At 37.1% G+C, this 26,795-nt stretch overlaps 1 protein-coding gene across 8 annotated transcripts in view; it reads left to right on the top strand.

Moving 5' to 3' along the window:
• LOC121316022 (tropomyosin alpha-1 chain-like) overlaps nucleotides 1-24,765 on the top strand; it is a 37,972-nt gene extending 13,207 nt beyond the window's left edge. For 2 of the 8 annotated variants that reach the window (XM_041250735.1, XM_041250768.1), the window contains 7 exons: nucleotides 7,750-7,883; nucleotides 9,684-9,801; nucleotides 10,879-10,949; nucleotides 12,550-12,625; nucleotides 14,933-14,995; nucleotides 15,734-15,803; nucleotides 24,542-24,765. In XM_041250735.1, coding sequence (XP_041106669.1) covers nucleotides 7,750-7,883; nucleotides 9,684-9,801; nucleotides 10,879-10,949; nucleotides 12,550-12,625; nucleotides 14,933-14,995; nucleotides 15,734-15,803; nucleotides 24,542-24,624 — 615 coding nt within the window. In that variant the 3' untranslated portion in view covers nucleotides 24,625-24,765. Of the gene's footprint in view, nucleotides 1-7,749; nucleotides 7,884-9,683; nucleotides 9,802-10,878; nucleotides 10,950-12,549; nucleotides 12,626-13,500; nucleotides 13,577-14,932; nucleotides 14,996-15,733; nucleotides 15,804-18,642; nucleotides 19,910-24,541 lie in introns of those variants that run through there. The other 6 variants (XM_041250717.1, XM_041250750.1, XM_041250726.1 and 3 more) reach the window with 3 other exon arrangements.
• Nucleotides 24,766-26,795: the final 2,030 nt, after the last annotated feature.

The raw sequence follows: 26,795 nt of genomic DNA, 5'->3' as shown, positions 1-26,795 counted from the left end.
ATACTGAACGTGTGCAATAATATTAAGCGATGCTAAATTACCGTGTAATTATAATGAACTGTTAGCAATAAAATAATTATAAAATGTAGATCATGACATTTCAGCAGACAAGCAAAGCATGGAGTTAGAATGGGAAGTTTCTTACAGTAGATATTTTATAAACGTAGCTGCCGACATGAATTAATGCGCAATATATATAAACCATCTCCTGCTGAAATCACCACAGTCTTAGCAATGTTCACATGTATGGCTTATTGAAGACCAATTGTTATATTAATATAATTAAAACAAGGGGCTACTGCCTTGGTGGCTGGTGTAGCTGCTGCCCTTTGATTTGTAACTGTGATCCTTACAGAAATGCGGTGTCTATAGACTGTATATAGACCTGCTATTGTAATCTACATACTCTTAACCCTGGCTCCTGACTACAGTATTAAGAGGGGGGAGGTACACGGTACATGTTTCACTTAGTTATGCATTACTGTATGTTAATGTTTAACATTAGTTTCATACATTAGATGCATGGAACTCTAGTTTACCTTAAAACTATGGCCTTGGGCATAAGGTTCCTGGATTTAGCTTTAAACTTTCAGTTTCTCAGTACTTCTCTGTGGGGTCTGGTAATAATGACCTGCTTCTGTGTCAGTGTCTACTGTTGACCTGTTTTTTTTTTTTTATCTTCAGTAGAATTGTCTGATTAATTAAGACATTTGCATTTTGTGGGGGGTGGGGTGGCTGGCTGAGAAGCACAAAGAGGTACAGGTAGCCAGTCTACACAGAGTCATAGCAACCAGAGTCCTGAAAAAGGGTGGTGACAACTAAAAACTGCAGCTGCATAACAACAACAAAAAAAATAAAAAATAAAAGGAGCGCATTGTTCTGAAAGGGTCTGCTGGAAGTAAAATTCTGTGCTGGAAGTTCAATTTTACGCCAGGAATTACATTTCTATTTCTATTTTTATTTTTTGTGTGGGAGGGGGGAGGGGTTAAAGTAAGTTTCTGGTAAATGTCACCATATTTATCAGAATCTTCAGGGTTACTTTGAAACTTAAGCTATGGACATGTTGTCACAGTCCACTTTTAGCAAAGTAGATTACTGGTAATCCCAGGGTGTTATCAGAGAACATCAGTTACTTGGTATAACTGTTGGACTGTAGACTTGGTGTTGCAGAAATAGAGAAGCAAACCTTTTCTCTGAAATGAGCTGCAGAAATAGAAACTTGTCTTTGGATCGTAGTGTATCCAGATCACACTCCCTCCTGCAACAATGCTGGTTTTCTGTACTGCCAGTACAGCACTCCTTTCAGTGAGAAAACAAGAATTGTTGCTTGGAAGGAGCATGAAATGCATACACTGCTTTGTTCAGAAGAAATATATATTTCTCCATGCAAGTGTTCCTGAGTAAAAGTTGAAAAGTAATTACCTAGTTGATTTTAACTATGCTGTGTGAATAAAAAAAATATTAAAGCAGTCGGGGATCAGTTGAACAAAAACTGCTGCAACACGGGATACAGAAAAGGTAAAGTAATGTGCTTCTTATAAGCATTGTACCTGGTTCTGTTACACTTTAAAGATCAGCATCTTATTCTGTGCTCATTAGGAGCTGTCTGTCTCTGCTGAGGGCTTTATTGCACAGCTAGGATTATCTTCATCACAGGCCTTTATATGGCTTTCAGAACTGTGCTTTTTATTTCCTGAACTCACTCCTGTGCTGTGGTTGGGTATCGTGTGTAATTTTATGAACCATTTTATTAATAGTTTTAAATAGTTTTTTGTTAAATTTAAAAAACAACAAAAAAACGAAACTGTGTTAAACGTTTCTAGAAGTAAATTGTGCTGTGCAACTGAACGTGATGAGCAGATTTTAGGAAGGAAGAGAACACCTGTAAAATAAAATGTATTGATTTAAAAAAAAAACAAAAACAAACAAAAAAAACTAACATTTGCACATGTGAAAGTGTTTTCTTATACCTTTCACCTTTCACAAATTCTGAAATGACTCATTTACAATGTTTGGGTGGTGTACTTAAATGCTCTGTCAAGCCTAATAACATCTGTGCAAAACCATAACCTCAAGTTGTTTGCACTGATTACAGTGCTTGGATTCATAAGGTATTTACAGTGCCTGCCAGTGAGCATCCTTACCTGTTTGATCTGTGAAAGTCTCTTTCATCAGAGACCCCACCCCCCTCCCTTTTGACCCATTTTGTAGTTTTCACTTCTTAAACAACTACATCATATCCTAGCCGTCTGTGACATATAATTTATAATTCTAGAATAAACTCATCACTCTTAAAAGCTCTGCCAAATGTTGTATTGGATAAATATATTTCTGAAAAATTGGAATGAAAGGTTGTTATTCAGGCAGTGGAGAAGCTGTCCCACCTCGCTATCATTTATTTACTTTCCTGGCCTCCAGCCTCAGTACATATCCCTGCTCCCACTCAGCTCCAGCAGTGTTTAACCGGCTCATTGCCCCCTGAGCCTGTGCATTTAGCTTCAGTATTTCCAAACCGCCACTAGAGCTGAGGACAGCCGTGGGAGTTCGGGCTCATGCAGATGTTCTTTTCTAGCAGAGAAGTTGTTTCCTGAAAGCACTATTTCTACAGTGCAAGAGAGCTGTACTACTACTGCAGGTCAGCAGGTCTTATAGGGTTGTGGATATTCCAAGCCATTCATTACATGGGGCGACTTTGTTGTTTTATTAAATATTGCAGTGATGGTACACTGTGTTTCCCTTTCCTTTATGACGGCAGATGTCTGCCATATTGGAGTAAGTGACTTTTTTTTTTTTTTTTTGGTTTCATAACGCTTTGTGTTCTTGCTGTCATAATGCGTACACAGCTTTATTTTGGAGAGCTAGTTTGATCATATGTATAGTACAAAGTTAGTGACTTGAATACACTAGCAGAGCCATGCCCCTTTACTGTTGCCAAAGGTGAAACGTTTTGTAGTTGAGTATTTTGGGGTTGAGTTGAGGATAATGGATTTTGTTGTCTGTTGATGATCATTGTGTATTGTTTTTAATCTGCATGTACTGTAGTAGATAGCTGATAGGCCGATGTTTACTACAATGGAAATTAACAAAAAAACAACCCCCCAAAAAAAACCTCAGAACCTAAACATGCAAGGCTGTTGAAGTTCTGGGCTCAGAGATCATTTACCTGTTGAAACTGTAGAGTTGTGCAGCTCTCAAACGTACGGTGAGACTGCTCGCATACAGCTTGTACACACAGTGCTAAAGAAGTGCTGGATAGTCCCTGGGGAACCGTGAGGTAGGAACACTGCGATACATGAGCAGGGATCCGGAATGTGTTTTTGTGCCAGAATTGGCATTCCATAGTTCCCTAACAAGTCCCAGAGGAATGGGGATGCAGTGATCAAATAGACAGGAAATAAGCAGGCAACTGCTTTACCTCGGCAGTCTAACTGTCAATCAATCATATTTGTCCATCCATTGTACGGTATGGGATCTCGGCATCAGTGTGCTTTTGGATATAAGTACTAATCATTAAATAACCAAAAATTGCTTTATTTGCAATAAATCAGAGTCAAGGGAAATCGGAATGGATATCGAAACTTTGAAGACATTTTCAAAGACTTCATCTATAAAAAATGATTACCAATATGTAAGTAAAATCAAACATTTTATTAAGTTATTGCTGTTTAATGTGTATAATGTGGGTTTTGCTAAATAGCGATTTATCTTGCTGGTTTACTTGTGGAATGTCGTAAATGTAAATCCAATAACACGTTTTAGTATTAAAATAATTTTTTTTTTTTTGCTATACATATTTTATTTATCCAGTTTAAAAAAATAAATGACTAATATCTGCTCTTAAATAATAACCTGTGGTCTATGTTCGTGTTTTAAGCAAAAGGCCGATCATTTCCCAATTCTATTTGCCATCAGCTAAACAGAATATTTATTTATTTATTTAATTGTATACGTTAAAATGTTTTAACAAACTACAGCACCACGTCATTTTGAGCAAATAATAGATCTTAATACTGTTGCAGTATAACATTGAGCGTGTACAAATTTAGTTTTTTTTTTAATTTTTATTATTCTGCTTGTCTTTATAAAAAAGAAACGTACCAAGTTATTTGGCATAGTAGAATTCTAAATGCCAAATGTTTAAATCATTTAATGAAAGGAAGTGTGTTTTGTTGGTTTTATTTTTGTGAATTACAGTAATTTAAGTGATTTACATTAGTCTTTTTTCTTTTGAGCCTTTATTTGATAACTTGCATGATGTACTGTATACCATGATATTAAGGTTACCATGGTATTTAACGGTTATCATACCGTGCAAATTTTATACCGTCCCATCCCTACCATATGTCACTGGTTCTAACACTGGAATGACTTTACAATACTTGCTGTACCACGAAAACAACAAGGTAATATTACTTCGACATTAGCAACGTGATGTGTATACTCCATACTAATTGACTTCAGTAGGATGTTTTGTGTGCAGAGTAGCTTTGCGATGCAGGGATCATCTTCCTTTCTGCACTGGCTGTACAGTACCTATTCACTGGTGTCCAGCTGATAACCCCATTTTGGGCCTCTTTGGCTGCCAGAGCTCAGTATATCAATTAGTTGTAAGAATGATTAGTATAAAATATTTGCACATTAAGAAAGGGGTTGCATAGCCACAGACACTGCAAACACAATGATGGTCTGCATTCTCTGGTCTTGATTATGACAGTTGCGCTGTTGTCTTTTCTTCCAGCACACAAAAATAACAATACTTGTTAGAGGAAGTCTGTTTTGAGTCTATGCCAATGATTTTCAATGTGTAATTGGGTCTGGAGTAAAAGTTTGTGCTGAGGCAGCTTTCTATAGATTGTGTAGGAATTATGGGCAGTGGGAGAGAAAGATAACATATACACTGGTTTTATGTTATGAAAACGAATACCATGAAAATGACAGTTTTAAACTTACTGCAGGAGATTCAATGCCAGTACTGTGATTCATAATTTTTCATTGTTTGCAAAAGCTAATGTGAACAAAAGAATAATGCAATGAAGACAGTTTAATGAATTATGAGTGACGTTATTGTGAATAACAGTACAACTACTAGAAGTTCTGCATATAAGAGACACATACTGCACTGTGACATTTCTGATTGGAGCCATTGCTTTATGCATGATAATAGTGATGTGAAGGGTGATACCAAGGGCCATGACAAAATTGGTCGGGATTTCAAAGATTGTCAGAGGTTAGAAAAGGGAACAATTTAAAGCTGAATCCAGTTTCTGTGCATGTAAAATAACTGGAACTAGCTGTATTGTTGTTGACCTATTTTTCCATGGTTATGAATTTCATTAAGCCATAACTTAATCCCCTCAGCATGACAACTGAAACTTATGTGGACTTTAAGAACACAGAGTACTTCACTTTTGTTAAGTTGCCAGGTTCTGTATAGTGAGATGCAGTTTACTGTAAATGGCTTAAAACCGCAGCAAACAGGATGGTTCTGCCTGTACAGTAGTTGATAGAATGAAGGAATCCTGGGACCCTTAAGAAATGACATTGTAGTCAGGAGGTTAATGTGGAACAGATAGCATGGGTTGGCACTGGCAGTGACCTTTGGCTGATTTTGAAGCCCCATGCATTCACTTCCTTTGCTCCTAACTTTGTTCCAGTTTCCAGCAACATTAGCTCTGGGTTTTGGGTTGTTGTTCTTGTAGCTGATAGTCCTGTTAACATGAAAGTGTGTTTATTTGAACAGGCCTGTTCTAAATTTGGAATGTTTGAGAGCCGAGAAGGAAGCTGACCTTGTATCACATTGTGTTTGAGAGCTCTGGGGTTTTGTAAATTTTAAAAAATCAAAAATAATTCATCATTGCCCTTTTTAAAAATTGAACTTAAGTGACCACAACTATAGTACCTTAACTAACTTAAATAAAAAAATAAATAATAATTGGCAATCTTCAGACTTGAAATGCACACGATGGTAATACATCTTTCACACTGCTTTTCCAGGTGTTATAATTTCCACATAGGTTACAGTAACTGTATTTAATGTACTGCATGAACTCTAAAGCCATTAATCTTCAAAGGGATATAGTTTGCTATGTTTGATAGTTTCCTCTAGTAAGTTGATGTTATTACAGTAGTTTTCGCTTATGTAGTATTCAGTGTGTTATCCTTTTTATGGATGGGATGTATTTTTTGGGTACCAAATATTACTTTTGGCTTCTGGTGATGAAGGGTTATGGTATTGCTTTTTGCAGTTGAGTTTCTGAAGTATCGGATCAATTCAGTCCAGAGACATTACAGAATGTCTGTTGGCCAATGCGATTCCGTACTGTATCTGTCACTTCCCTGTGCCAGGGCACACATACCGAGGTGAAAATGAAAATGGAAAACAGATGCAGTAGAGTACCAGTTTTAAGAGTGTGGCGAATACGGTAAACTGGGATATTTGAAGAAGGCCTCTTTCAGAGCAGCAACCCAGAATATTGCATTCCGTTAGCCTAACAGCATTTCATTACACAAGAGAACAAATTCCTCTTCTTCGCTCCCTCAAAGCCCAGATTGTCTGAGTTTCTCATTACCTACGTTTACTGGGTGGAATAAATGACACTGCACTTTACCAGCTGGGCTGCAGCAACAATTCCTTTACAATGACATGGATTGACAAAACCTCAGAAAATGTCAAATGTTTTATATACTGTAAAGATAACAGCCAGGACATGCAAGTCATTTTTAAACAGAAACCTTTTACCTGTGATAGTTAATCGCATCACTACTGCAGGTGCAATGTATGTGGAGTCGGTCAGAGGTGATTCTTTTTTGTTTGCGTGAGAGTGAAGGTGACTGAGAAAGGGGCCCAAACAAACATACCGATCAGACTAGGATTTAAAAAAAAAAAAAAAAAAAAAAAAAAAAATGCATCAAATGTCAAGCTTAGAGTTATGTTCCCTTATGGAAAATGTTGTGTAAATTCCTTAACCTTGAGTCAAAAATTGAAGTTTAACCAAAGTCAACTAATGGACTAGTGTGTTGTTTATCTGCCCTGGAAAATTAGTCCACTTTCTTTTATCAAGAATGTAGGGGGGAAAAAAAATTTTCTTGCTTTTGTGAGTTTTAGAAAGTATCGTCATTGCAACTTGACGTTAAACTTCAGTTTTTTTTTACTATTTATCTTCAAGTAATTATTGATGGCTCTGTCAATATGACCTACAGGGGACACAGGTCTAATAGACGACATCATTAAATCCTGCATAGGGTTTTTGATAAAACAAAACACTTCATGTTTGTTTTGTGCACTACCATGATGAAAGCACTGGCTGAAACCTAAACCTACTTGACTTCATTTTACTGTCATCTTTTTAGGGTAATACAAATGCCCTTTGCCAGGGAAGTGATATTCCTGGTGAATGTGACAAAATAGCATCAGAATATAAAGCAGCTACAGACTACAGAGAGGGGTTTTAAAGTCCTGTGTAAATCAGCAAAAAACATTAAGTGACAATCCTAGCTGTTAACATGAATTCCATAGAGATGTTCTCGTCACATCATTGCAAAAAATGATCCCAAGTGTTTTAAGGTTTATAGCGTTTCTGGAGATCTCTTAAGAGAACTGCTTTGTTCAACACAAGTAAATCTTGCTTTCCTAATGCCTAACTTTGCTGTAATGTAAACTTGCATTATTCATTGTTAGAAAGTCTTGCCTGCACACACGTGTCCCATGCTCAGTGCTGAGTGCTTGTCTGGCTGTCTGTCTCTCTGCAGGCAGAGTCAGAGGTGGCCTCTCTGAACCGTCGAATCCAGCTGGTGGAGGAGGAGCTGGACCGCGCTCAGGAGCGTCTCGCCACCGCCCTCCTAAAACTCGAGGAGGCTGAGAAGGCAGCAGATGAGAGCGAGAGGTGAGGGATGTGGGAGTCTTGGGTGTATATGGAGATTTATATATATTCTAATTATTAAGGGATTTGACAGTTTGTATTGAGTATATAAATCCTCTGTGATGTTATCCTCTGAAAATAACATTAAATTTACATGCGGTGTCAAATAGTAGGCTGTTAGTTCCCCCTTGATTTCAAGTTTGGGCCTGAGGTTGATGTATATAAGTAAGCTTCCAAACGAGACTATTCAGTTTGTTTAAACAGTAGTGATATTCTCCACTTATGCAACAAAGTAAATTCTAAGATATTACAAAGGCATTCTGTAAAACGACTTCACAATGCATACCACAAGTTGCCACAATAGGATCTCTTTCATAGGTTCCTAGGGGCAAATCAAACTGTACTAGAAGTACCTTAATTCTTCCTAGAACTTCTCAATGCATCACAACTGGGCTCCTCTGAGGAGCAATTTGAAGAACATGGTAGAGCACTAATAACTTGGAAGCCATTTGTGGCTATAATAGCGGTGCAACAAGAACATGCTTGTAGGTGTTTTTGAACAAGCATTTTTTTCTCTAAAACTTCTTATTTTATAGGATTTTAGAACAAAGGAGCTAGAGCAAGTTTCCGATTGGCTAGGTTACATCAACGTTCACACTTCCTTGAAGGTGTTAATGCTTATCATGCTTGTTCTGGTTTCTGAGTGAGTTACTTTGATCTAATTGGATGACTTGGTCTATATGAATTTAAGTCTGGATCGCGATCTGGTTTGCCAAAGGATCTAACTTTTAAAGCAAAGGTGTCGAGGCTTATTGCTTACACCATGTTTAGACATTGATTAATGAACCTTTGTTGGGAAAACTAGCCAGTGTCTCTGAATTTATAGTCTTAAAGATTACTTGTTTGTCTGTATTGGTAAAATAAGGCAATATGACCTACAGAGAACACAGGTCTAATAGATTTTCATCATTAAATCCTTATTATCTCTTGATGGAAGCAGAATACACAAGAACAAGGGAGAACATTTAAACTTTAAATGTAACACTGTGGTGTTTTTCCATTATTTCTGTTTATACTGTATGTATTGTGCACTTAAAAAGTAAAATGTATTCAGTTGTGAAGCAAAATAGGGTAACTGCCCCGATTTCACCAAAAACACCACGTAAAACACATTTTTTTTGAGGATTTTTTTTCAGGATTCTTTTTGACAAGCTCTTCCCCTGAAGATCTGAATGCTTGGTTTTCAAAAAAAGGACAGCTGCATGTTTTAAATACTTTGTGGACGACAAATGCAATGCGTTTTATTTTGAAAGGGATTGCAGTACCTGCTAGGTGTGTGCCGATTCACACGGTGAACCGTGATACGATTATCGATACAGTGACCCCTGTATCGACACACGATACAGTTAAATGACATTACCAATGCTAACTAAGATGTAAAAAAAAAAAATAATTGTATGTACGGTACACTCTGCATGAAGCTGCAATTGTGAAACAATCTCTTAGAGGTCATGTCAGTTTGATCAGACAGATCAATAACTAATTGCCTGTAGCTGTCAGTTTACTTTGTACTGTTTAATTTGAATACACTCACTGCTAAATATTATTTATGCATCTGTCTGTCAGGGCTGTGTGAACCCATTGAGTTTATTTGATGCCAGCCACTCCATGAAATGATACAGTACCTTTTATAAAATATTCCAGACAAACCCATCACTTACTAAATATCATAATAATAATGAGTTTGTATAAAACCCAGTACACAATAACATTTCTGAGTGATTTATTATTATTATTATTATTATTATTATTACTGTTTTTCAGAGGTATGAAGGTTATTGAGAACAGAGCATCTAAGGATGAGGAGAAAATGGAGATGCAGGATTTGCAGCTGAAAGAAGCCAAACACATTGCTGAGGAGGCTGACCGAAAATACGAGGAGGTAAAGGATCTGATTCTTCTTTTACCTGATTAATGACCTCAGTCCTGGGAACACTGCGTTGGGCATAACTGTGTTTCAGACACCAAAGTGCAAAGTAGTTTTTCAATAATACCTGGCATATGGCACTCCAGATAAGGTTTTTGGGTCATTGATTTAATTTTCTCTCCAATTTAAACACTGTGTGTAAACTATATTTAAAATGCAACATTACCTTGAAGTCACGAGTACGTCCAATAAATACAGAACATACTTTAATACTAACTTATGGGGTGTGTGTTGACTACAGTCTTGGGTACAAAAATGTACTGTACAAAAATATGGTCTTATTTTGTCTTGCCTTAATATTAATTTGTTAGTCTGAGGAGTTGCTACCCTCTGTAGTCAGCAACTACGTTCACTGAGTCTCCTCCCATCATAGCTCAGGCAGCTAACATATAAAGGCTGTTTGCCATGCTTGCGTTACTGATCCCTGTGAAATGCTGTGCTCCACAGAGCACGTGCTTCCAGGTAAAATTAGCATTCCAAGTCTGCTAGCAGTTTCTTTACTGTCTGTCCACACTTTTTTTAATATAGCGGGAATAGTAAAATGGTGAAGTCTGAAACCAAGGCTCATGCTGTAGACCCCTAATGGTTACAAAGCAGTGTTTGGTACTTGTGCTGAATCAGGTGTTCACACATGTTGTGTTTTAGCTTAAATCTTGGTCCTTTCAAATAATTCAGCATGTGAAGTCATGAGGTACTAAGAAGGGTTTGCTGCAGCTTCTTATGTGTAGTGATTCTTTTAAGATATCTGCATTTTCCAAAATCTAAAATATAATCCAAAATGTTTTCAACTGACAAAACGGGATATAGCTAATGTTAATGAGAAGGAAAATAGCACCTTGGTTACACGTTTATGTACCCTTTATTAATATTGTGTGTGTGCATATATATATATATATATATATATATATATATATATATATATATATATATATATATATATATATATATATAATTTGAAATGGTTGTTGTACCAGTCATCTGTCCAGAAACAACCTCAGCCACTGCTGGTTTGCATTTTTTTTTTTTTTGTAGGTGGCTCGTAAGCTCGTCATCCTGGAGGGTGAGCTGGAGAGATCTGAAGAGCGTGCAGAAGTTGGGGAAGTGTAAGTTTAAAAAAAAAAAAAAAAAAAACTAGAAGCATGTTAGCATCTCAAAAGAGAATGGTTATTTTAGAGAACCAGTAAGAATATTTTACTTTGTGTGCGTGCATGTGTGTGTTGTGACTTATCAACACACAGATTTATCAACATTATATTTTTATGTAATGGCCCTGTAGCAGCAGAGCAACAATATTTAGATATATTGTTTAGCTGTTTATAAATGTAAACTATGTGTGGCATCTTTCAATGAAGATAGAGCCTCAACATCATAAGCAACATCCATCCTTTTGACAGTAATCAGGGCTGACTCACTAACTGGCCTAATTGAAACCTGATGCTTTTCCACTTTGTGGTCCCAAGTAATGTTTAATTACTGTAATACACACTGCAGACCCTTTATAGATCTCACTGACATTGCTGAGTACCGGTACTTATGATGGGATATATGACGTGCAACTTCCTCTTGCTTGAAAAGCATACATTCTGTATTTCAGTTGTGTGCTGCATGTGATGCAAATATTACTATCCGATTTTGAAATTTTGGATCTACCATAATCCCAACGTAAAACCCAGCTAAGTTACAAAGTGAAAATAGTTTCTATGATTATGTAGTGTACAGTAGTCCATAAGAAATGTTAAAGCGTGGTCCAAACTTCATTTTGGCAGGTCACCGAATACACATTATATATGTCTTTTGCTGGGTTTTTTGTATTATGTGATGGCTGGTGTTGCAGACTTTGGCTGGGTTGTCAAGAGGATTTTCATTGAGTTGAAAAAGCTGACGGCACTCAGCAGTTTGTTTTGCATGCAATTAGAATGGAGATAACTACATTTATAGATGTGATATATTGTATGTTTAGTGCTTAGACTGGAATATTGCCATAATGCACCTGTTTTTATTTAAATATTAACCAGTGGTCAACCCTAAAATGAGTCCAAGGTTCACAATGAGATAAGCAACAGTAGGAAAGTGAATACTCCAGCATGTAACAGGAGCTCTGACTGTGGGACATGCGTGTAAGAGATTCATCTAAGCACCCTTCAGGTTAGGTGCAAGATCTCCTATTTACCCTTTAGTACTATATGCAGTGCTGGATTTCTTTTTTATAACTGGATTAAAAATATGGTATTGCATAAGTTTTATATACAAAGTTAAATAAGTGTTACAGTCATTTATATGTCATTATTCAAGTGTTCTTTAAAGCAAAGACTTGAACTGGTTTGTATAGAAACTAAAAAAAAAAAAAATCTAAAAAAACATGCAGGCCTATTCACAAAGCAGTCTGTAATTTATTTGTGTGTTTATATTTTATGGCATAAAGAAAAACTTCAGACACCTTACGTTAATCAGTTGTCCTGTACTAGTTTATTAAAATGAACAGGTGTTTTTCTCTGGACTGGTCTACTCTTTAATGTAGGGTGCCTGTGGTTGTTCCAGTTCTTGTGTCCCTAAATAAAGCCAACAAGTGAAACAAGAGATGTTGGATACACTAACGGCAGCAGGGCACTTGGTTTTGTTCTCTTCCCTTTGTAATGCATGCCTCAATGCACCCCCTGGGAATTGCGTTTGTTGCTGCCCCCCCTTTGCTGTGGACTAACCCAGTCGACTAAGGCAGCTGGAAGAAGAGCTTAGAATAATGGACCAGAATTTGAAATCCCTGATGTCCACAGAGGAAGAGGTACTGCCCAAATATAAGCAAAACACCTCAACAACCTCTAACGGTTCCTTTCCTCCAGCTAGTTTCCTGCTTCCTCTTCCCTTCATGCCCTTGGTTTCCTGTGTCAGAAACAAACTAATTTCCTCTGGCTCCTGCAGCTCTTCAGTTTTTTCCTGCAACTGCTTGCTTGCTTGCTTGCTGAAGCATTGTTGAGACGTGGGTTCAATGCAATAGAGGCCCATAGCAAATTAATTGAGGGCAAAAGCTGAGGTACCCCTGGTGGAAAAATGTTTTTAAAGCAGTAAACTGTGACATGGTGTAGTGAATTGGATATTCCTAATTCAAATTGAATAATAGGAATTAGGTGAATCTATTAGACCAAACCTTTTATATAGTTTTAAGTTTTTGACAACATCTATTATTAATGTATAACCTAGAACTAAAATAAGTTTCTTTTTAAATGATATTGTTACATAAAACAGTAATCAGTAAATTGTTTTTTAAAGTTGCTTAATTAGGATTTTAGCAAATGGTGCTTTTTAAATTGTACTGGAGTTTATGTTCACTTTACTTTTAGTGCCCATTTTTGAATGAAAATTAAAATTTTCTACCAAGGTTCCTCTGCTTTGTCCAGGCATTAAAAAAAAAAAGAAAAGAAAAAACCTTCAAAGGTTCTTTCAATCATTTGCAAATGTTGAGACCAGGTAAGGTTCCAATTTCAAAAAGGCATGTATAACGACATTCAGGCGGAATGTCGGTTGTTCTTGCTGACCATCTTCACTGGAATTTTCCACTCCAGTGTTGCTATGGGTTTCTTCATGCGTCCTCTGCTGCTTCTCCATCTTCTCAAGTCCTCTCTTCCTTCCCTGTTTTCCACCTCTCTTGCTGTTGTACAGTAAATCTGCTGATCTTGAGGAAGAGTTGAAAAATGTCGCCAACAACTTGAAGTCTCTGGAGGCCCAGTCTGAGAAGGTAGGGAGATGCTGTGTAATGGATATTTAGTGGCTGATTTACTAAGCTTTTGCTCCAGTGTTTTAGACACCCTTTTTTCTGAAAGAAAAAAATAAAACCCAAACACTTGTTTCATTCATAGTTTTGCTTTTAGGAAAAAGAAAATGAATGTAAAATATGCACTGGAACAAAATGTTATTAAATTGGGTCCCTAATATTGCCAGAGGAAAAAAAAAAAAAAAAAAAAAAAAAAACTGTTGCTGTCTGGCTCATATGGATTATGATTTAGCAGTGGCTGACTGACACACCTAGGGTAGTCATGGAAACATTGAAATTGAGACAGTATGAACTGGGCTGTAACAACAAAGACTTAACTAGTAACAACTGACAATAGCACAGTAGTTACATAATGACAGTCGGTCCTCTCCTCAAAAAGAGACAAAAATAATAAACACAGGGTGTAATTGTCCTCTCTTTTCTATTGCCGAGGGTGGCTCTTTTGGACCTGAACTGTCTTCTACAGGCGGTAACTGGATCAGAGTATAGTTACAATGTCAGGGGAAAAAAACATTTTTTTTTTTTTTTTTTTTTTAACTAAGTTTATTAAAAAGTATTATTCATTACACCTATTTAGCTCCAGCATCAAAAAGTCACAGATGACTATAAAAGGCATGTTTTATGAATGAATAACACAAAAATCTAATTGTACTGGAGCCAGTTTTATGGGGGTTGTTTTTCAGTGTAACCAAAAGACACAACCTTTCATTGGTAATCCATTGCACAGCTAGGAAACAGTACCCTGGGATTCCAGGCAGTGGCAGGGAATTAGCAAACTGTTTTATGTTAAGTAATATTAAAATCACAGGGGAATAGCATCCCGCTTTTCTAAGATCTATAAAATGTTGAACTCCCTCCTGTCCTGCTTTTTTTGCTTCAGCAAAATACATGTTTTTATTATGTAAACAAATACAGTGGTGACTGTTGAGTGTGTAGGTAGAATAACGTGAAGATCCCTTTTTCATATAGGTTTGTTTTCAAACATACATTATGTACACATACACACACACACATATATACACACACACACACTTTATTTTTCTAGCCAGTAGCTTTGGGAAACTGACCCTTGTCCTAATAAAGGGGGATCTGATTTAAATGGACTGACGAGAGTAGTCCCAAGGCCGATTAGCTGTATATAAGACCTCCAGCTTAAATGAAGATAATTACACATTCTGGCAGCACACAAAGGCCATGGTTTCCCAGAACAATCCTGACAAAAGTCAAGAGGCAAGAAGGATAAAATTAGGCCTGTTCTTTTTATACATATGTTACAAACTCAGTGTTTTAATATTGTTCCTTGTTTTTTTTTTTTATTAGTATGCACAAAAGGAAGATAAATATGAGGATGAAGTTAGGGTCCTAACGGAAAAACTTAAAGAGGTAGGTGAATGCATGTGTATTTTCATCTTGGGGAAATTTCTTTAAAATTCATAGCAGCAGAAGCCCAACGTGTCATTGGCTTGTGCAGGTGTTACTTGTTTTTGAAGAGTGTGTTGCCTGTTTTGGCTTATTGCTAGTGATACTTTCGGTTGCTGTAGTTCTGCAGGGTTATTTAGGGTCTCTGACAGTAGTACACATTAAAGCATGGCTTTGCTGTTCTGTTTTAAAGCTGGCAAGGCAAGCGAAAGGCACTCATTAGGACAACAGCAACCAAACATGTTTTTTTACAAATCGGGTGGAAATCAGATTAATTTGTTCCATTTCAGAAATGTACCCTAAACAAGTTGTGGGAAAGGACAAAGTTGATAACCATATTAAAAAATGTATGTAGATTGTCCATGTTTTAGTTGATGCTGCCATTGAATTTTGAGTATTAACCTATGTGGTTTTGTACAGTGTGACACAGCACCTGTAATAAATGAGAAGCACCAATTGACTTATTTTTTTTTTGTCTAATGATCTGATTTTATAAATCAGGCAGGGCTAATGCATAGACTTACAGTACATCATGATTTCCCACCTTTCTTGTGTTCCATTTTTACCCTATTCAGTGGGCTAAACATGAGGATTGTTGGATAACTGTGCTCTCTAGACACACATACAAAAACCTGTTTTCTGGATTTCTTTTCCATTTTTTTCGTATGTATCAGTGAACTAACCTTTTTTTCCCCCCCTTAGGCTGAAACCCGTGCTGAGTTTGCTGAAAAATCAGTAGCAAAACTTGAAAAGACAATTGATGACTTGGAAGGTATGTTTATTGTAGCTGTCTTTTTTGTTTTGTATTTGTGTCTGGCGCATACCCATTGCACTCTACACAGCTTGCCTTACATTCCAACCCTGTTTAACAGTGCCCTTCTTTAACCTGCTGGGATATAGCCGTCTTTTTTGAATTGCCTGTGTTTGCTGTACTGACCTGTCGGTTGCCTTGACTTGTGTGCTGTATGTAAATGTGCAGATAGCCTTAACACGTGCAGTGCTCCAAGAATAATGTGTTAAGGACTACTTTTATTTTGTTTCGGTAAGTGACGGTAGTCTGTTTTAGTAATGACATTTTTAGATCATACTACTGCTAGCGTAATGGTGTTGGATTATTCTGTTCTTTTGAGTAAGTGAATATGCACAAGGCTATGCAAATGTAATTTTAATGTAAATTAGCTTATTGAGTTAGTTGTGGTTTGATGTCATGCATACAGAATAAAGCTCGGGTTTCTCATAATCATGTTCAATGTTAACCCCCCCTCCCCAAAACAGCTATGCCTCTGCCTCACTTTGTGAACCAAGTAGCACTGCCTTGTTTTTACTTGTAGAAATGTGAAGTCATAGCAAAAGAAACAAAGATAGTGTTCTACGGGTAACATTGTATACAGATGCTAATTCAATATTTGTATTTTGAGGTAACAAGATTCTGAAAGATGTCAAATCTAAAACTATACAGGGCCCTTTTAATACCAGGGAATGACATCAGTGGACTATCGCCTGCACTGCCGTGGAATTCAAGGAAAGACCCCTGATTTGCGGTCTTTGGTATATTTATATTCTTGTCCTTTCCTCACAATTGCTGTGCAGCTGGAGCAGTGGTCCTCAAAGTCGTGACCATGGGCAAATTTGTGCCTGCGAAGCCAGGCCATCGTGCCCGCGGCAGCTGTTCTTAAATTATGGGTTGTGAACACATTTCTGGCGGGTCGTAGCATGGAAAATAAAGCTTTAAACACGTATTCCAACGAATGCGCCACAGCAGTCTGTTGACAGTACTGCTCGCTTATGCAGTGCTTGTACGTACGTGACTCTCTTTATTTTTCCTGAATGACTTGTGATACGATCAACCAATTAAATACCTGCTTTGAATACCTGAGTCAAATATCTGCCAAGTTTTACGCAGCTGTCCAATCATAAGCAAGCAGTGGCCATTCACGGTATTTGCATGAAAGTTGAAGGCGAGTGAGTAGTCAAATGGAAAGTGAAAAATCTGACAGCTGTCCAATCATTCTTGCGCAGAGTCAGGGTGTTAATATGCCAGGTAAGCACTGAATTTCACCAACTGTTATTGAGAAAAATAATACATTTCAGTACGTAGAATTTAATTTTCTATCTCCTATATTTTTTATTTCACCAGAGAATGGAAACACCGTAGTCGATTTAGTTACGAATCCACTTTCTCTGAATAATTGTACTGGAGATGAGCGATCTTTAAAACAGAGTAGTGTTGACAAATTTGTCAAATTGAAACAAAGCGAGACGCTATCTACGCTTCTATTTTAGTTTGTTCACGGTTATCTGTGCAAACAAGCTATTTAAAATATTTGCATTGTCTATTTTATGTAAATGATTTAAAGAATAAGCGCAGCACGCACAATTACTACCTGAGACTTGGCCTTAATAGTGCCTTCACACACACACATATATATAATATTAAAAATATGAAGGCAGTGTGTAAGATAAGATCCTATGCAATAATCAGCGTGCCCGCAAACAGCCAAGTAAGATCAATGTATGCCCGTGACGAAATTACTTTGAGGACCGCTGAGCTAGAGGGTTCGGAGAACTGGTAATTGCTTTTCTGCAATAGTTTACTGATTTGCAAGGGTCCTGAGTCCTACAATAAATCTGCTTCAGTCTTTTTCATTCCCACAAGAAGATGATAGGTTTAGGGGAGAGGCCAGCTTATATTGTTATGGAGGGGAAACAAAGATCGTTTGAAGCTTGTACAACTCTGCATGCATTGAGGTGTAACTCCACCTAACCCTTTCCAGGGAACATAAGAGAGAGCTGTTGTTTTTAAAACAGTGCCATATGGGCTGTTTTTTGTAGAGCTTTCATTCTAGTCGGTTAAGTGTATGATGTACAGTATTTACTGTGTTTGTGCCACGTGATATGGCTTATAAAGAGAGCATGGTTATATGTCTTATCTAACTTGTATTGCTTGAAATATACTAACGTTCTGCAGAGCGAGTGTGTGGTTTGGTGACACGGCATGTGTTTTTTTATAATCTGATATACTGGGCTCCCTCTTGGTGACACCAGGTAAGCTGTACAATCTCTTTCTTTCTTTGATTATTTAATCTTGGAAAGTCAACGTTGTTGTGTTTGGACCTAGTGCACAAGCTCTTCAGTACATAGTTAGATCATCAAAATAGCTAGATTAATCTAAATTTGACAGCAGCAATGGTTACTGAGCTGTTGTAGTTGTATACAAGAAGATAGCATGCAGTTATTCAGTAGATCACTTTGTTGATTTTTAGCACAAGGACTACAGTATTTGTGGTGTTTGCCACGACATCAGTCTGTGAACCAAGTAAGAATGTTTTAAGTTTAGCAATAGAAAGTTTAGCTCTTGTTTTCTATTAAGCAAATTGGTTAAGACTGCTTATCAGAAATCTCTTTAACAGCTGGAAAAAACAAACATTTGATTTAGTTTTATTTTGTTGTTCAATGTTTTCACCAGTATTTTTTCTTTTTACACATCCCTTTGTTCTACACCCTACCTCTGTCTGTCTTGTCTGTTTTCTTCCACCACTATTTGCTTTATGTGGCATCTCTTCATTCCCACCTCTACCCCCTGTGCTGCCCTTCGCCTTCTGATCCTGCAGACGAAGTGTACGCCCAGAAGCTGAAGGGCAAGGCCATCTGCGAGGAACTGGACCTTGCCTTGACAGACATGACAGCCCTCTAAAACCTGCAACCCTTCACCTTCTCTACAACTTTTCTAGCCTTTCCACGTTTCATATGGCCTTTATATCATCCTGGGGGGGTCTGCAGTTTTATAAACATTTATTTATCAATAACTGGACACATCCAAGCACTATAAAGTAACTTTCTTCACTCATTTTATAAAATATTTTATAGTATTATCTGAATGCACAACTTGGGGATCTCTGGTGAAGGAAAACATTTTTGGATCGGATGTTTAGCCCAGTGATACTTTTTACCCTCACCCCACAGTCATCAGCCACTGCTGCTTGTTTAGTGCCAAGTTGAGGTTTTAAAATGCTTTCTTTTAAATTTCTTTCTTTTGTTTGTATTTTTCTCTCATGCCTCTTATTTCTGATCCTCCGCGGCCTCTCTCCAACCCCTCTGTACAGGTGTACTCTCTGCTCAGAAACTCAAATGCACAGAGATCTCTGATAGTATGGGAGAAGCCCTCGCAGAACTCCCTGCTCTGAACTCCTCTCCCCTAGCAGTGTCTCCTCCCATTCTCCTGTTCTTTCCTTCTGTCACTATACCGAAGTTCTGTTTTGGTTTTAAGGGTTGTCACTTGTTAAATGATGATCCACAGTTTTGTTAGGTGACCTGCCTTGTCTCTCAGCAATAAAGAATAGGCTCCCCTGTGGGTATTTTACACTGCAATAATATCATGTAGTTTGTGGGCTTTAAATGTGTCGCTGAGTCTGGAATCACAGGGAAATGGTTTCCTGTGTTTTCTCACTTACACCAGCATGCTGATCTGAATCGGAGCAAGCTTGTGGAGAGGATCCTGTTTTGTTTTAGGCAGCTTTCTCCCACAGAGACCACAGATTGTGTTTCAGAAAGTCGTCTGTTATACACCAGAATTTAGTCTCTCAGACAAAGAATATTTGCATCTACTTGTTTCTTTTTTTGGGCCTGTGAGTATTATAAAATGTCATTCACCTTTTAATTGCAGACATAAGGGACAGGATAATTAGGATTCTTATTGTGTAATATAAGGCTACTGTGGATTAGACTATAGAATGATGACAACTCTTAAAAAAAATTTTCTCTGTATTTCTTGCATTATTCCTTCATCTCTAGACATTTGTATAATTCTACACTAAAGTTAAATACAATTTAAGTTTTTTTTCCTCCATTTTCCTTCTGTAATAAACATCTGCCACTTGATATATTTTGTCTGTTTTTCTTTACTCTTCTTTTTTATTAGCATCTGTTAACACCATTCACTTTTCTGACTGTTTTCATGAAGCAAAATCATTCAATACTAGATCAGTGTTCCTAGTTGCCAACACATTCTAATACCAGGGTTTTGAATTCCAAAGCTCTCCTGGTAAAGATACCACTATTTCAGAGCAGCACAGGTTTGCATCCTGGCAGGGCCAAGTTCTTGATCTGGGCTGAGCATCTGCCAGGGATCATTGCATTAGTTGTTGAAACCCCTACAGGTTGGAGGTCAGATCCTCAGGGATGTGTTTTATGCACATATCCTCTTTCTGTACTTTTGTTGCGGTTTGATTCCATTTGAAAACAAATGTAGGTCGCATTAGCTTTTCACTTCACTGGCTCAAATTTTTTAGCGCCTTTCATTTTTTACCACCTGACTTGGCTGTGCTGGTCTGTAGTACTATTATTATTAGTAGTTTTCATATGGGCTACATGAATGCATTGTAGTTTGTTTGTTTATATATTATATGTATATATATATATATATATATATATATATAATATATATGTATATATATGTGTGTGTGTGTGTGTGTGTATTTATATGTGTGTGTGTGTGTGTGTGTGTATTTAATTACTGTATTGTCTGCTAGTGATATGGAAATATACCAATACTGCCACACTGCTGTAACATATAATTTATTATTATAAAACTTGTCTGCAAAAAAGAGGGTGTTTCAGCATTGCTGGTAAAGCACAGAAACGTTATTTACTGCTGGAATGGCATGCTCCAGTGCACAGTGAGGTGTGAATTAGAAAAGCAGCACTGTTTTCTGCTATGGCCAGATGTGCAGCCTGCCATTCATTCTTCTATAAGCTGCACACTTTATGCCAGTGATTTGCTAAGGTTAGGTTCTCTATCTACAGGAAGCAGTGGTAAGTCTACCTGCTGTGGAAGATGACACTCTCTTCCCTGATGTGATCCATTTGTTAACCTTTTAACTTTCTTGTCCAATGATGATCATACTGTGCTGTGATGCAGGCTGAACTATACTACTTATTGGTAGTAGATGCCTATCTTGTGGTAATGTCATATAGCAAATGGATAGCAGTTGATCCCAGAATAGGTTTCAGTGTAGTTTGATTAAATCACTATTGCAACGAGTGTATTGAAGTGAAGATAACAAAATGGGTTCATAGTGTATGTAAATACTTTTAATAATAATGAAGGACAGTAATGGGTATTTTGTGTCTTTAAAAAAAAAAAAAAAAAAGAGCAAATCTCTGATCAGCAGCACAGCATAATCCGATTGCCTGTGCTCCATATAACCATTTCTTACTGACATTCATTTTCTTTCTTCCTCCCAATAACCTGGAGAGATGTCTTTGTCAATGTCCTATGATCTCTGTTTGCACTAACCGCACCCTCTCTCTTTCTGTCTCTTCTCATCGGCTGTCACTGATGCTGCTGTCGCTGCAGATCGTTTCTACAAGGAGGTCGAGAAAACCCGCGTTCTCAGTAACGAGCTGCGGGTCGTGCTAAATGACCTTAACAGCTGAGTCTCTGAAGGCCCTACCTGTGTAGCAACATTCACTATCTCATCTCTGAATTACAAAAAAATAAGAATGTACTTGCTACAGGGATGAAGCTTTTGAACCCTTTTTCTTATGTACGTTTGAATGTTGACCGGTTGCGTTTTATTGTGTGTTGTCATGGGGCCTTGAAACTGACAGTTCTGTTTCTGCAGTGATAAGTAATTCAACACCTATGTTTTGCGTAACTTCCTGATGTTTGTACTATGAGAGGGTGCACCTATTTCTCTAGTCCTCTCTTTTTCCTGTGGTGGCTTTTTTTCCACAAGGCCAATACTAATTTAAATGTTTCCTTTCTCAAACAATAAATTCAGTCTAATACTTCTGCTAAGTAACACTCTCACACTAATGTAAGTAACATTTATATGAGATAGTTAACATGGGGAATGCGGTCAATACTTACTATAACATTACTGAGTATAACAATAACAATCTTCTGTTAGGTTGGTGACTTATAGTACAAACCTGTGACAAGCAAAGCTGAAAAAACTTTTTTTTCCCTTCAAACATGGCGTATATGCCGCACCAGAACTGCAAGATTCATGCTGGAATAGAGATCCTGTCATTTACAGCAGAGTGCAACTTAATTAAAAATCCTTCTTTGTGCCCATTTAAAATGGGACAAAGGGTTCAAAACCATTAAGGAATGTGTAACATCTTGTTGCTATGTTCTTTGTATTGCCTTAGAAAGCAGGTAAAGCAAAAACACAGAACAGTGATACAATAAAAAAAAATAAAAATAACAACAACCGACAGGTTTCGCTGATGTTGAATGTTAAATATATTCACTAAACTGTGTTGGAAATGAGTACAGCATACGATTAGAAGCCAAGCAGTTCTGTCCATTTGCATCATATGATATTTACCAAACTCATTTATAGAATTGTCCCTATCCTTTCGCATGTGACCGTGTATATATATATAAAAAAAAAAAGCGTTTTGTTCCTAGTGTGTACAAGCTATATGAGCTATTTTTGAGGTAATTAACCTAGTTTGTCTCACATAAGTTGCATCCTCATGTAATCTCCCCTGAGAAGCATGAACTATTTTACTGCTTAGTTCAAAGCACTGCATGTCAAAATCTCCTTAAAACAGAAAGTGCATGCAAAAGCACCATATCTAACAAAGTATTTAAATTGATGACAAATAACATTAATATCAATACACTGATTGCTCATGCCCTACACATACAGTCATCATTACTGTTGCTATTAAACTACTGATTTAGGTATATGTACTTGTGCATAGGAGGGTAACTTCAAAGCTTACTGTGTTTCCAGGTAGTTATGAGCACTTAAATGCAAACACTGTTAAAAGCAACACGTGTTAAAGCTGTGTCAGTAGTCGCTAGTTTAAATTAAAAAACTGTCAGATGTATGAAATGCTTTTAGTATGGGTCTTTTATTAGGAAAAGGTGTCTCTTGTAAACCATTGTTTAAAATTACTTATTTATTGTGCAGTCAAGCAAACCTCTAAAAAAGCATTCTCAGTGGGGTTCTGAAAAAATATAGCGTGGCACTTCCTTGTGTGTTGCTACAACTGTCTAACATATCTGTAATTTTTCTTTTCATTGTTAATATCCTGACAACTTTGTACAATTATGACTAGTCTGTTTCAAAGCTTTATTCAAAATGTCTGCTCTAGTGCACTGATGGTATAAGGATTATTGCCCACATTGTCAAACGGGTAACAGCAATAACGAACCATGATGTGGTACAGAACAGACAAGCCAGAGCACTTGTGTGTTTTTTTAATCGCTTTCCCTGCAGTGATTTTAGAAAACAGATCTCAAACCCCAGGACAGTAGAGAGGCCATTTTGAAAACAGTTTAAAACAGACTTTAAAGTTATCAGGGTGAAGTTGTCAAGATGTTAACAATGAAAAGAAAAATTTCAGGTACATTATTTAAACAGTTGTAGCAACGCATGGGGATGTATAACGCTATATTTTTCAGAACCCCTTTAAAGCACATTTTATTTCCCTGTTTGCTCTCTGCAGTAACTTTCTTGCATACAAAATAAAATATTAGTCTACACACCACATATTATGTGGTTACTAGTGTAATGTTTCACTGATGTGGTCTGTTCAATTGATCTAAACCGTGGAGGATCTGAATACTGCTATTGTTTAAATCGTTTGAAACATCTTTCCTGGTGCTTTACATATCTACTCAATCAGTACGTTTACAAACACTTGGTATTCCATGTATATCAGTGTGTGGAATATATGTATTGTGTTTACATGATGTGGAATATGCCATTCCCCTGGAATCGCCCTGCTTACATGCAACTTCAGCAAGGATTAGTGTGCAAGGACGAAATCCAAAACAGCTATGTACCTTTTTTTTTTTTTAAATTCCGCTAGTGTGCTGCGTTGCGATTTAGGATTCAGTGTACACAGAGGTTCATAGAGTACTGTATTTAATCCAAGAATGAGGAAAGCCAAGTAACCAACAAGCCCTGGCATTCTGTTGTTGGATTTGAATGAATGTGATATTCTCATATTTGCAATACGTACATAATATTCTTATGTGGATTTTATGTTCTACATAAGTTTACTGAATATGTAGAATACGAATCAGATTTAAAATGCATGCAAACGTGCTGGTTGAGCCACGTGCAAGGTTTAAATGTTTTGATTTTCTTAAACTTTGCCTTATTGGATCAGTTAAATAGACCCCACCATTATGTCTGCCTTTGTAACATGTTTCAAGATTAAGCACACCTCTCAATTAGACTTGGGCCTCCTGCCGCCCTGTTAGCTAGCTGTAGAGCAGCATGAACAGGTGTGGCTAGAGGACCTGGGGCTCCACTAAGTTCTCCTTCTGCAAGTGCAGTTGGTCTTGTTAAAATCTGAAAATTTTATTAAAATCTGAGACACAAACCTGTTTGTTTATTTTAGAATAATGTCAACCTAACCACGCTTGGTGTTTCCAAGTTAAATTCCCATGTTATGGACCTGAAGTCCACATCTGAGGCACATGCCTGTTAAAGTCTGAGTGCTCACCTTGTATACACTTCTTTTTTTGTTTCCCGCCAATAGAGAAACTGGCCCATGCCAAGGAGGAGAACCTGGGCTTGCACCAGACTCTGGACCAGACTCTGCTGGAGCTCAACAATTTATAAAGAGGGTGTTTTAACCTGGGAGGAGTTAAAGAAAAAAAAACAAAAAAAAAAACGAAAAGCTTTATCCTCTTCATGCATAAATGCTTCAAGACATCGGCCAAAGTGAGAAACATGGTGTTGGGTTTGTAAAGTCAAATCACTTCGGGAATGATGCACATGTGCATTTCCAAAAAAAAGAAAAAAAGGGGGGTGGTAATTAAGTCTTAATTGGTGAAATAGAAAGGAAGCCCCCAGACTAGTATTATTGCCCTGAAAAATAACATCTGTCTCCAGGCCTGTGTTTCTATTGATTCTGTTCTCCTCCTCTCTTAACAAGCTTTGATGTTAATATAACAGGAGGGCATTTCGACTCCTTCCGTGCTTTCACATTGCAAAAGGCATATATAGCTGATTTCTTTTTCTTTTAATATCAATTTAGTGATTATTGTTTTCCAAAACTGAAAAATTGATTATAAATTTTAGCATTGTGGTTGATTTCCCCCTAATAACCTTTTTTGTAGTTTCAACCAGTTCTACTTAAGTCGGGCGCATTTTTACAATGGTTATTTAACCTAAAGTTTTATTAACTTTTAATTTGGACAGAACAAAAGGGAAACAGAATCAAGTCAGACAGCAAGTCTATGAATCTGAAAAGAGACTGGTTGAAAAATGACACTAGTGTATTAGCTGTGTAATGTTTAGCGTAGTCAGATAGGGCTTTTACAGCTTCACAGAACATCAAAGCTTGTTACTTCCAAACTCGAAATGTCTTAAACTATGAAAGAAATGTCTTAAGACTGTTGAAGCTCACATAGACACTGTTCCCCAGATTTCAAAATGTCTTATTTCATTTAGGTTTTGTTCTACTTCTTTTTAGCAGGTTTAGTAATTAAAAAAATAAATAAATATAAAAAAAAATCTGAAGGGAAATTATTTCTAAAATGAAAAGATAAGCATCACATGAGCATAAGGTTTTTAATAAATGAGGTTAAAGTCGACCATTGTATAGTCCTCTACTGTAGTACTTTCTACATTGCAATATCCTGAAATACAATGTATGCATATACAGCTTTCTCAATGGGATACTATGCACCACAGCACTTTTAATACAGCAGGAAACATGTTAAAAATGAAACAAGACTCTTGTTTTAACCCTTTGTTCAAAATAGCTCACGTGATGTTTTCTATTAAACATTAATTTTAAGAAGGATTTCCCCAGAGAAAAACTGCTAAAAATAAATAAATAAATAAATACATTGTCAATGCCCACTTGTGAAAAGGATGACCTTTAAGAACATTTCTTCGGTTGTGAAAAAAATCCACGTCTGTTGCAGCATTGCTTTTTTTAAGAAGTGTAAACACATACAGGCATTTACTTCTGAGACCTAGGGGCTTTCTCTTTTTTAATATCGGTTACCTTCTACAGAGCCGCCCCACATGTGTTTCATGTTAGAAAAGGACCGCTGCAACAAACCTGTGTTCATACTGAAAGGAATCTTCTTTTAAACTGAGTTTCTCCCAGCTCACTATTACCTGTCTGTGTCCTATGCAATTACCTGTGCAAGCTCTTTGTTACAATTAAAACATTGAATACAGTGTGGTGATTGCAGTTGTCTTCTTTGCAGTGTTTTTATAAACATTTAAGAGGGGTTAAGCTTTTCCAGGGTGAATGCTATCTTTCAACACACTCCTTTAATATAATACCAACCATGCTATTATTGTCTTTTTCCGTCACTGTTTAGTACACAGTAAGTATTGATACTTCAGGCTTTTTCTGCTTTTTTTCCCTTTTGAATACGGCAGCAACATGAACATGAGACAGGCAAACCTGAATGAACCTTTACTAATGGGTTATGAGACTGGGGGGTGGGATTGCAGCAGTGAACCAGGATTAATAACAACACAATTGGGGAGAAAAGTGTGGTAAAAATCATTGGCTACGACTAAATAAAACATTTAAAAAAATTAAAAAAAAAAAAAATACACAGGTGCCGCTGAGTTAGTTGTACGCAGGGTCATGTGATGTTTTAGCCGCTGTTCATGTGAACTTTTTTTGCACTTTAAAAAGAAAGGCACTGGAGAACACAAGACTTGGTTTCGTCGCTCACAGTTACAAAGGGAAAACCAAGCTGAGTAGATTAATTACTGTGTAAGTGTGTTAAAATGCATCCAAAGTGAGTGAGCACTGAAAA

Source organism: Polyodon spathula, chromosome 1 (assembly GCF_017654505.1).
Source record: "Polyodon spathula isolate WHYD16114869_AA chromosome 1, ASM1765450v1, whole genome shotgun sequence".
In the NCBI taxonomy this organism is placed as follows: domain Eukaryota; kingdom Metazoa; phylum Chordata; class Actinopteri; order Acipenseriformes; family Polyodontidae; genus Polyodon; species Polyodon spathula.
Note: the sequence above shows the minus strand (reverse complement) of the source record. Positions and strands in the feature narration are given on the sequence as shown.